This window comes from Macaca mulatta, chromosome 8 (genome assembly GCF_049350105.2).
Source record: "Macaca mulatta isolate MMU2019108-1 chromosome 8, T2T-MMU8v2.0, whole genome shotgun sequence".
Lineage (NCBI taxonomy): Eukaryota > Metazoa > Chordata > Mammalia > Primates > Cercopithecidae > Macaca > Macaca mulatta.
In genome coordinates, this window is record NC_133413.1 from 105,175,566 (window position 1) to 105,188,291 (window position 12,726).

General features: G+C 36.2%; 1 protein-coding gene across 1 annotated transcript in view; it reads left to right on the forward strand.

Annotated features, from left to right (window-relative positions):
• DPY19L4 (dpy-19 like 4) overlaps positions 1 to 11,331 on the forward strand; it is a 78,655-nt gene extending 67,324 nt beyond the window's left edge. The window contains exons 17-20 of the mRNA XM_002805424.4: positions 1,643 to 1,775; positions 6,445 to 6,603; positions 7,108 to 9,686; positions 10,266 to 11,331. Coding sequence (XP_002805470.4) covers positions 1,643 to 1,775; positions 6,445 to 6,603; positions 7,108 to 7,272 — 457 coding nt within the window. The 3' untranslated portion in view covers positions 7,273 to 9,686; positions 10,266 to 11,331. The remainder of the gene's footprint in view (positions 1 to 1,642; positions 1,776 to 6,444; positions 6,604 to 7,107; positions 9,687 to 10,265) is intronic.
• The last annotated feature ends 1,395 nt before the right edge of the window (positions 11,332 to 12,726 follow it).

The window sequence follows — 12,726 nt, forward strand, 5'->3', positions numbered from 1 at the left end:
TAGACCTCTAGCTATTTCTGATAATAAAATTTGTGTCATCATTTAGGGTTTGCTGCATAACAGAATGCCACAAAACTTAGTGGCTTACAAACAATAAACGTGTTATTCTACACCATCTTGAGAATTAGCAGGGTTAGGGTGCTGGGGAGGATTCTTTTGGTCTGGGCCAGCTCCACTGGGACTGGATAGTCTGGCAGGGTCTCTGTCACAAGTCTAGGGTTGGCTCTGTGTCAGCTGAGGGGATCAAACTGACTTGGCCCTCTGTCTCTCATCATCTAGCAGGTTAGCTTGGGCTTGTTTACAAGGTGGTAGTTGTAGAATTCCCAAGAGCAGCAAGAGAGGGCAATTCTCAATGTCAAGCATGTTTTAAGTCACTGCTTACACGGTGCTTACTATTGTCCTATTGGCCAAAGCAAGTCACATGATTATGACTGGCGTTCCCTCCAAGACCATGACCATAGGGAGAGGAATTATTGTGGCCATTTTTGTAACCAGTCTATTCCATGGATGGAGACTACGAAATAACTACATTGAAATTTATTAAAGACATAAAAGAAGATAAGACATGAAAAAGTGATGAAATACTATCAAAAAAGACCAGAAAAATATGGGAAAAAAGACAAAAAGTGTTTCTAGAAATTTTAAATTGATTTATAGAATAGGTATACAGAAACAAGAATAGGTTTTATTATAATGTCTTGTTACTATAACATATCTTCTATTTTATAAAAATAGTTTTCTTTAGATCATCCTTAACTATTGCCCATTAATACTTTTTGTGAATTCTATTTGCTATTGTTGAATACTGCCTTGTGTTGTCATTAACAAAAGAGAAAGTTACATCTCTGTATGATTTACCACAGTATTTTCAAAGACAGCAAAGGCCCAAACAATTACCTATTGAACATTTATGTTACTGGGTACAATTACTGTGTTTTATATCTGCTTCCTCACTATTGAGGACTGTGGCCATATATGCCATCTCTTTCTTTCGATAGCCTGGCACCATCCCTAGCACATAGAGGTGGGTGCTTAATGTTAAATTCAGACAGTGAATAAATAAGTGAATGTATTAGAACAGCCCTTTGGGACCTGCTTGTAGGTTTTCCACCTTGCAACTAGCATCTGTCTGGGACTTGGGATAATGATTCAGAGTGGAGAAGTCCTATATTTTCCACCTGGAGACAGACACATGGGTAAAGACAGAGAAGGAGCAGAAGGAGAGGTGGATTTGGAAGAAGTTGGGTTGTAGGTAGTTAATTTGCAAAAGATGGAGTTGAGAATTCACAGTATCACCACTGAACTAGTCACCTTATCTAAAATAATATATTCTGGTTACTGTCCCCTTACTCTGCATTATTTTTAATCATATTATCACCACCCAATATATATGTTTACTTCTTATTGTCTTCCCCCTGCTCCCTCTTTTTAGAAAAGTTTCTGTATCTTCAGCACAAGTGTCTGGTGCATAGTTAGGTGCCCATTTTTTTTTTAAATGAATCCATAAATGAAATGAAAACTGACATTGAAATTTAAATGTATAAACATTGTAAGTTGTCTGGTGTTTCAGAGTTGATATAGATCAGTGATCTAAATAGTATACTTGCCTTTTCAGTGTGCAAATCTTTATGGTTCTTTGCAGAAGGCAAGCTCCAGTTGCAGCTGTGTTTGCAGGGAGTCCACAGTTAATGGGTGCGATTAAATTATGCACTGGATGGATGGTGACAAGTTTGCCTCTTTACAATGATGATGATCTTCTCAAGAGAAATGAAAATGTAAGGCATTTTGAATTCTACATTTGCATCTCTTTTCCAGCACTTTGTATTTTAGCATAGTCTGCAGTATACGTATGCTTCTAGGTAGCTAGGAAAGTCCAAACAATTTTAAAAGTTAATTAACTTCTATTTCGGAAAACCTGTGTAATTAGTAATACATTTAACCAAGAGGAGACCCAAAATTAAAATATTAAGTTCTTTGTTTTATGAATAATATTGATATGTTTCTAAGAAAAATATCTAATGTTCCACAAAGTGTCAAGGGACCTAATGTGTAATATTTTACCCAGGCTGGGCCGGGCGCGGTGGCTCAAGCCTGTAATCCCAGCACTTTGGGAGGCCGAGACGGGCGGATCACGAGGTCAGGAGATCGAGACCATCCTGGCTAACACGGTGAAACCCCGTCTCTACTAAAAAATACAAAAAACTAGCCGGGCGAGGCGGCGGGCGCCTGTAGTCCCAGCTACTCGGGAGGCTGAGGCAGGAGAATGGCGTAAACCCGGGGGGCAGAGCTTGCAGTGAGCTGAGATCCGGCCACTGCACTCCAGCCCGGGCGACAGAGCCAGACTCCGTCTCAAAAAAAAAAAAAAAAAAAAAAAAAAATATTTTACCCAGGCTGGAATACAGTTGTGCAATCTCAGCTCACTGCAACCTCCCCTTCCTGGGTTCAAGCGATTCTCCTGCCTCAGCCTCTTGAGTAGCTAGGATTATAGGCACCCACCACCACAGCCGGCTAACATTTTTTTAATTCACCCAGGCTGAAGTACAGTGGCACAATCTCGGCTCACTGCAACCTCTGCTTCCTGGGTTCAAGTGATTCTCCTGCCTCTGCCTCCTGAGTAGCTGGGATTACAGGCACGCGCCACCACAGCTGGCTAACATTCTTTTTAAAATATTGTTCTCAATCAAATTTTTATTTTATTTTTTAATTTTTTATTTTTTTTGAGACAGAGTCTTGCTCTGTCACCCAGGCTGGAGTGCAATGGTGCGATCTCGGCTCACTGCAACCTCTGCCTCCCGATTCAAGTGATTCTCCTGCCTCAGTCTCCCGAGTAGCTGGGATTACAGGCACCTGCCACCATGACCAGTTAATTTTTGTATTTTTTAGTAGAGACAGGGTTTCACCATATTGGTCAGGCTGGTGGCAAACTCCTGACCTCAGGTGATCCGCCTGCCTTGGCTTCCCAAAATGCTGGGATTACAGGCGTGAGTCACTGTGCCCAGCCCAGCCCTCAATCCAATTTTTAAAAGAAGACTGTCAATTAATGTCTTGGTACTACACTTTGTCTTTCTCAGCTAAAGTTCTATTATTGCTTATAAAACACTAATTTATTTTTTAATAAATGGGCAGTTATTGACTCAGTATAACATTAGAATGGTATCTAATTATAGTTTAGATAATATATTATTTTGAATGTTTGATATGGATTTAAATGGTAACTTCATATCTGAAAGCAATGATGAACTGAACCTGAGTTCCCAATATTCTGTTTTTCAATTTTAGAGAATTTCATACAGTTTTTAAGCATATTCTAAGTTAAGGAAGACATACAGTAATATAGAGATTAAGAATGCAGACTCAGGAATCAGAGTACCTGAACCCAAATGCTAGCTCTGCTGTTTATCAGCTTTGTGACCTTGAGTGAGTTACTAAATCTGGAGATTAGGTGAGAATAATAGTTCTCACCTCCTACTTGTGAGAATTAAATGAGATAATGTACAATGCCTGAAACACAGTAAAATTTTAAAGTTAGCTATTATGTTATTACTTTGTACTATTAAGTGGTTGTTGCATGCATACACGTACACAGGGACACACACAAGTTACAAAGAGGAGTAAAAAAGCAGGAACAGTCAAACAATTCTGCCTACAAAAATCTAAGAAGTTGTCATAAAAGGCAGTCCCTCAATCTGGGCTTTGAAGGATGATTAGAAACTTGTTTGGAAAAGAAATATATATGATTCCAGGCTGAAAAAGTAACATGAGCTAAGGAATTTGTATAATCTTGAAACTGGAAAAGAAAATGAGGCTGAATTCTGACAGACCTGGAATATCATGCTGAAAAATTTAGACTTATCCTTGAAGCAGTTAAGAGACATGACTTTTAGTAAACCTGGCAGTGGAATGATTAGATCTGCTTTGAAGACTTAATTATGGTCATGGCAGAAAGAACAGATTGAAGCAGGCAGGGGAGAGATCAGAGATGGGGAGATCTACCTGAGAATGATTCCTCGAGAGACAGCAGCCATCTCTGATGAGTATTTGCTGCACTTCCAAAACATAGAGTTGCTTAGGCAAAATATAGATGGCATATTCCTGAATTTTATTTTTTGTGGATTTAAAACAACCAACTCTGTGACTTTGTTTTCTTTTGATTGGTCTTTTCTAATATGGTATTTCAGAGTTACTTGTAATTAGGTCAGAGTTCTAGTTAGGTTCTAATTTAATTTAAACATTTTAGAGTTTTAAGTTTTATGTAACTTGTCTATGAGAAAAAGTAATCACAGTTTTTCAGACCTTTGTCTTTCTCTACGGTGTGTAGCACATAGCAGGTATTAAGTAAACTTGTTGTTAAGCTAAAATCCAAACTGAACTTCATAAATGAGACCATGTCGTTTATTTATTTTTAATTACAATTTTTTTTTTGGAGATGAGTCTTGCTCAGGCTGGAGTGCAGTGGCGCAATCTTGGCTCACTGCAGCCTCTGCCTCCCAGGTTCAAACAGTTCTCCTGCCTCAACCTCCCGAGTAGCTGGGACTACAGGCGCACGCCACCACGCCTGGCTAATATTTTATATTTTAGTAGAGACAGGGTTTCACCATGTTGCCCAGGCTGGTCTTGAACTCCTGAGCTCAGGCAATCTGCCTACCTCTGCCTCCCAAAGTGCTAGGATTACAGGCGTGAGCTACCATGCCCGGCCATTTATTTATTTATTTATATTTTTAATTATTTTATTTTTTTGAGATGGAGTATCTCGCTCTTGTATGAATTTAAATGGTAACTTCATATCTGAAAGCAATAATGAACTGAACCTGAGTTCCCAATATTCTGTTTTTCAATTTTAGAGAATTTCATAAAGGCTGGAGTGCAGTGACGTGATCTTGGCTCACTGCAACCTCCATCTCCCAGGTTTAAGCGATTCTTCTGCCTCAGACTCCCAAGTAGCTGGGACTACTGGTTCATGCCACCGTGCCCAGCTAATTTTCGTATTTTTAGTAGAGATGGGGTTTTGCCGTGTTGGCCAGGCTGGCCTCAAACTCCTGACCTCAATTGATCTGCCTGCCTGGGTCTCCCAAAGTGCTGGGATTACAGGTGTGAGAAACTGCACCTGGCTGACCATATCAGTTAAATTAGACAGAGTCTCTAATTCATAATATGTGGCTAATCTTTGTATAATCCCCTGGGCCAGTGATTCCTAATCTGGGACGATTGTTCCCTGAGGGGACATTTGGCAATGTCTGGAGACATTTTTGATTGTCGCAATGTCATAACAGGAAGAGGGGTTCTATGGGCATCTTGTGAGTAGAGACCAGGAATGCTTATCTACATTGCAGAGAACATCCTCTCTCCCGTCCCAACAAAGAATGATCTGGCCTAAAATGTAAATAGTGCAGGCGGGGCACGGTGGCTCAAGTCTGTAATCCCAGCACTTTGGGAGGCCAAGACGGGCGGCTCATGAGGTCAGGAGATCGAGACCATCCTGGCTAACACGGTGAAACCCCGTCTCTACTAAAAATATACAAAAAATTAGCCAGGCATGGTGGCGGGCGCCTGTAGTTCCAGCTACTTGGGAGGCTGAGGCAGGAGAATGGCGTGAACCCGGGAGGCGGAGCTTGCAGTGAGCTGAGATGGGCCACTGCACTCCAGCCTGGGCAACAGAGCAAGACTCCATCTCAAAAAAAAAAAAAAATTGTGAATAGTGCTAAGGTTGAGAAACTCTAGGCTGTCAGTAATGTTACTACAATTGCATAGAATTTTTTTTTTTTATAAATGCCCTAATAGTATGTTTCAGTTTCTTAACACTTAAAAATAAATAAAATTGTAAATAACTATCAATAGGTATAGGCTGGATAGGATAGAACTATTCCCACTGAAACGTATTTAGTGTGAAATGAGAGAGACACTTCCTCTTGATGTATTACCATTCTGTGTGCCACAGAATGTTGAAAGTAGGTATTCCTAGCATGTCAGTTGACATGGGAACTGAGGGTACTAGCTAGGCAGCTATGGTGACAGGTAGGAGGCAGCTACTGGATATTCTGCAAATAGATTGGAATCTTATTCATTCTAGATTTCAAATCTCAGTATTTTCAGGACAAATAATATATGATACTATGGGCCTAATATTTGTGATTTTATTACTTTTTGAAGGATAACAAGAGTTGATCCAATATTAACATTTCAGAAAGACTGAGAAGCTTTATTATCTAATAAGATCCAGAGCTTATTATCTAATAAGTTCAGCAAAATTATGGTAAAAAGCACCACATAATCCAAACATGAGTTTTGATAAATATATAAATGAATATTTATATTTATTTATAAAAATAAATATATTTTTCATATGTAATATTCAGTACTGAGAACACAGTAGATGCTCGATGTATGGTTTCAATTTACTGAAGTTTTAAATGTCCTTTAAAATTTATTTTAATTACATTCTTTCAGATCTACCAAATCTATTCAAAGCGATCTGCTGAGGATATTTATAAAATACTGACATCTTACAAAGCTAATTACCTAATTGTAGAGGATGCTATCTGCAATGAGGTGGGAACCATGAGAGGCTGTAGGGTTAAAGATTTATTAGACATTGCAAATGGCCATGTAAGTAACCATTTGGAAAGTTATTTATTTATTTATTTTAGAAAAATGATTTTACTTAAACTCGTAATCTTTAAACTTTATTTTTGGAACTTAACTAAGAATATAATTGAGTTATGTAATAATGGGGACAGCTTATTAAAAGTAGTTTGAAGTATTTTTTCAACATACAAAAGAAAATGCCAGCCTTGGTAGGATGCATGATAAGGTTCTTTAGAGCAGTGATAATGGATTATGGAAACATTGCCTTCTAAATTTTAGGATTAAATCTTTTAAAAATTGGAAGCCTTCATACTGGTTTCTCAGTGTCAATGGAAAGTTCAGGAGTATAGTGGGCATGTGACTCGCTTATGAAGAGGCTTCTGTTTGCTAACAGTGAGATGTTTTATAGACAATGTTTAGTAGTAATGTGTTTTTTCATATAAATAACAGTCATTTGTATATTGATTGCATTTCTGCTATAAGCTTAATAAGCTTTTTAATATTATGTTTTATGTCTTTTAATAGATGGTTTGTGAAGAAGGTGACAAGCTAACCTACTCAAAGTATGGGCGATTTTGTCATGAGGTCAAAATTAACTATTCTCCATATGTGAATTATTTCACTAGAGTATACTGGAACAGATCCTACTTTGTATATAAAATCAACACTGTGATATCCTTCCAGTCTTGAAAAATAACAGAACCTTCATTTCAAAGACTACCTGAAGTAAAACGCAGTTTTCTTCTACCTACTCGGTGTCTTTTGCAGATCAGAGTATGGACATTTGAAATATTGCTGCTTCTTTCTCCCTTCTCCTCTTAACTGGATCCAGAGTTCTGTGGGAAATAGAAGATCAAGCATTACTCTCCTTTAATTAAATGTGATGTATACCACTCTGCAATATTCCAGACAGGTGTCTTCCTTACTGTTACATGGTCATTAACACTTTTACTGATTGCAACATTTTCCCCATAAAATCTTCCTTCTATTATAATATTGATCTTGAATTTGAATATGTTCTAGGTCAGAATACATTTCTCAAACAACATTTAATAAATACTTAATGTGATATAATATTTAATAGAAGGAAAGAATCATTCCTACCTTCAAGCAAGTTTCTGAAGGTATTTTATGATGTATAACAACTGAAGTTTTACAATAAAAACTAATTTAAATGTTAGCTGAAGATATGTGGCATTTAAATTAAAATGGAAATTATATAAAGGAAAGTGATTTTTAAGGATATACATAAAGATATATCTAGAATTTTCATGATACTCTTCTCCTCATCTGCTGCTTGTATAAGTGAGCACTTTCTTAGTAATACATAGTGCATGATGTTATTGCATTTTTTAAATGACTAGTAAATGATTAGTTATTTCACTTATGCCTATTAATTTGATACCAATTTAATCATGATAAAACAATAACTGTTACATATATTTTTTTAATGGACATTTAAAAGAATGTTGTTCAGATTTTTTTTTTAAATACTGATATGGGGCATACAATCTATTCACATATTTTCTACTGAAGTACTAAGTAAAAAATTAAATCATTATCAGAATAAAAATATGTGTGCTAAAATGAGCAACAGTTTCTGGGGATACATGCAGATGTTGTTAAACGTACCTCTGCATGCAGATATATTATAAAACACAAGCAATGTTATTTTTGAAACTGTGATGCAGTCTTCAACATCAAGAAAAAATGACAACTATAATAACATTTACAACACAGTTTCACAGTCTAAATGCTATGTTCCTTTAAGTATTTTTATATTTTTAATCATTTATTAAGAGAAAATTTTAGAACGTTGATTTGGCCTTATCAAGAGATTCAGGATAGATGTAGTCTATAGATGTGTCATAAGTTGGGACACATGTTTAGTTTTTCCTTATACTCCAGTGAGCAGATTTTCATAATTCTAACTTGTTAAAGCGCTGCAAAAATTGCATTTTCAGTACTCTAAATTACTACATTAGAAGGGAACATTTCTCCGTTGTCTTTATTTTCTGTTATATATGTGTTGTAAAAGTACACTACATTAGAAGGGAGCTTTTTCCATTGTCTTTATTTTCTGTTATACATATGTTGTAAAAGTACATGAATTCTTAGACTAACTCTCAGATGCTTTGCTCTTTTGGAGCTTAAGAATTGTTTGACGTTGATGTCATATATCTGATAGATTAGTTTCAGTGGTTCTCATTTCACTTTTATACATAATTTTTTAACTATGTTAAGATAGTTGCAGGCAGTGTACTTCAGGTTGACTCTGTACATCTGACTAGTGAGTCACTAGTATTTTGCGTCAAGCCTTCTGAAAATAGACCATAGTTACCTAAGCACGCAGTGAATAGTCACATGGTAGTACTTGTGATTAGAGCATGTAAAACAATGTAATTTAAAAGTCATCTTCCATATTTTGAAGGGGAAATAGAATACCCTACTTTTTATGTAGTGTGAAATATTTAATTGAATTTTTATTGATTTATATTATGTCACCTGTGCTGAATTAGGTTTGGTACTTGTGTTTTGTTTGACATATTAGTAAGTTGCTTTTGCTTCTTTATGTCAACTTATTTCTTAAATAAAATCGATCTGGAAAAATTGTTAATGGGATGTTTTAAATAATGAATTTTTCATCCAGCTTCAGTTGAAAAGGAAAAGTAAGCTTTATTATGGAAATGACAATATTGAATATGACAGATAAGTTTATTTGCTTCTACTTTAACTGCAATTAAAACAATAGTACTAGACAACTTTAAGTAGAAAGCATTTAATTTATTTCTTCGCTTATTTGTAGAGTGAACAAATGATTCACAATTCTGGAAATAATTCCACTTAGGTAACTTAACAGTTGTTAGGTTTGACAATAAAGATATACTATGAGAGGAGAAGAGTTTATGGGTTTGGGGTGGAAGGAATTTCTGGAAGAAATAAAAAATGTTCTTTGCCCTTGATATTGCAAACTCACTGATACAAGTGCCTTGAATTTACTACTATTATTATTATTATTATTATTTGAGATGGAGTTTCACTCATGCCTCCCAGGCTAGGGTACAATGGCGTGATCTCAGCTCAGTGAAACCTCTGCCTCCCAGGTTCAAGTGATTCTCCTGCCTCAGCCTCTCGAGTAGCTGGGATTACAGGCACCTGCCACCACGCCCGGCTAATTTTTGTATTTTTAGTAGAAACGGGGTTTTGCCATGTTGGCCAGGCCGGTCTCGAACTCCTGACCTCAGATGATCCACCCACCTCGGCCTCCCAAAGTGCTGGGATTACAGGCATGAGCCACTGCACCTGACTGCCTTGAATTTATTTCTAAGTTTACTTTTTATTTTCAAAAAATTATTATATATTTCCTCATTTTCCATAAGAAAATTTTAGTAATGTTTTCTCATCAATAAACACAAAAAAGAGTCTTCACTATGCTATTTTCACTAAAAACTTTAATTCAGTAATAAGCAAATCTTTGTTAAAAGTGGAGATGGAGGCCAGGTGCGGTAGCTCATGCCTGTAATCCCAGCACTTTGGGAGGCCGAGGCGGGCGGATGACGAAGTCAGGAGATCCAGACCATCCTGGCTAACACACTGAAACCCCGGCTCTACTAAAATTACAAAAATCAGCCGGGCGTGGTGGCGGGTGTCTGTAGTCCCAGCTACTCGGGAGGCTGAGGCAGGAGAATGGCGTGAACCCGGGAGGCGGAGCTTGCAGTGAGCCGAGATCCTGCCTCTGCACTGCAGCCTGGGCGACAGAGGGAGACTCCGTCTCAAAAAAAAAAAAAAAAAAAAAAAAGTAGAGATGGGATTTCTAGCCTCCTAAATTAATTTAGCCTCCCAAATGCCAGACAAACAATCTAACATAAAATTTACCTTGAATAAGATATATTGATTCTGAGCCGCTTTGTATTTTTTCTAACTTTGGCATCTGTATCTTGGTGCTTTCTGTTAGACTGATAGTCTCTTGTACTTCAGCGCTAACTTTTTTCTTCATTACTTTCTGTGTATATAGACAGCATATTTTTTTGTAGAACATTAACCCAGATTGCTAATAGCTTCATGTTACGGCATTCTTCCACACAGTCCAGATTGATTTAAGGAAAAGCAGAAGTAGAAGTCAAAGTGTGTTATAAATTGAGACTGAAAAACATGCTTTAAAAAATAGATTTAATTTCTTACACTGTGAATAGCCATTGTATTGTTTTGTTTCTGATAAATCAGTTGTTTTGGGCTCCTATTTTTGAACTGTTAAAAATATTGATGCTTTTCGTGGATAAAAGTAGTGCCTCTTTATACAACTGATGGGGTTTTAAAAAGTATGTAAGCTGCCTTTTTTGTTAAACTTATTTTAAATGCTTTAGTATTTAAAGGGTGTATGTTATGAATTAATCTGCATATTTAAAAACTTTTTGTAAAGCGAATAACTACTTCCTGATTTACATCTCAATATATTCTCCTTTCATTTGCCCAATTTAAAAAATATGTAGTCTCTATTGTTGCTGTTTACCAATAGTTTTAGATCCCAATGTGTATTAGAATTATAGCTACAAAAATTTGCAAGTAAAATTTAGCAATTTCCTATTGAAACATGATCTCATTATTATGTTTTTTAATATGTAGAATAGACACTTTAAATAAACAGGTGTGAAAATTGTAAAGGAATATATATGACAACTATTTTCTGTACATTAATGTCTAAACATTATGCTTACTTGTTTTTCATAATAAAGACATTTTGGAACCAAATTTGCTGAGTTTAGTATAAAAGCATCTTTGAATTATTTCTGAGTTTCCTAAAATGTGCAACATTTTAATCTTGGCATATCTAATCCTATGTTCTATAAGGTGGACTGTTCTATAAGAGGTACACTGGACTTGTAACCACTAAATGTATTTAGTATAATAAGGGTATCACAAAGGAACAAGAATTCCAAACTTATAGTTTGAAATGTCTCATAACCCTTTCATACTTTGTTAGTAGCTTTGTATAGCTATTTAACACAGATGAGTACAGTTAGCTTTATATATATAATCCTCTGAGTCTTATCTATGACAATGTGTATTTAGATTAAATATGTTTCTCCTGTAACTAAAGTTGCATCTTTGCAAAGGATGAAAGTTCATTTCAGCAGACACAAATTCTTTAAAAGATTTGGGCTATAAACTAACACTTCAAATTTTGTAATAATCAATATACTTTTATCAAGAATGAAATTATTTCATGCTTAATTACCCTCCTTATTTTGTTTCCATAATAAAACTATTTTCAGAATTTTAAGTTGTCTTTTATTTATACATGAACTTTTTTGGTGACAGCTTTACTGAGATATAAATCATATACCATACAATTTACCCATTTAAAATGTATAATTCAGCCAGGTGCAGTGGCTCATGCCCATAATCCCAACACTTTGGGAGGCTAAGGTGGGCAGATTGCTTGAACCCAAGAGTTTGAGACCAGCCTGGGCAACATGGAGAAAACCCATCTCTACAAAAAAAATACAAAAATGGAGCCAGACGTGGTGGCACACACCTGTAGTCCCAGCTACCTGGGAGGCTGAGGCAGGAGGATCACTTAGGTCAGGGAGGTGGAGGTTGCAGTGAACTGTGATCACACCACTGCACTCCAGCTTGGATGACAGAGGGAGACCACCTGTCTCAATCAATCAATAGAAATAAAACATACAATTCAGTGGTTTTTAGTATGTTCACAGACTTGTGCAATTATCACCACAATCAATTTTAACACATTTTTATTACTCCCAGAAGAAACCTCATACCCTTCTGGTTGTCAACCCCAATCATTCTATCCTCCCCAGCCCTAGGCAACCACTACTAATCTACTTTCTATCTCTATGTTTACCTACTGGACATTTCATATAAATTGAATCATACAACATGCTTCTTTCACTTGGACTCTTTTTAAGGTTCATCTGTGTTGTTCCATGTATCATTCATTCCTTTTTAGTGCCAGATAATATTCCATTGTATGTATATACCACATTTTATCCATTCATTAGTTGATAGACATTTGTGTTGTTTGTACTTTTTAGTTATTATGAATAATGCTGAGAGGATTATCTGTATACAGGTTTTTGTATATGTTCATTTCTCTTAGGTATATATCTAGGAGTTAAATTG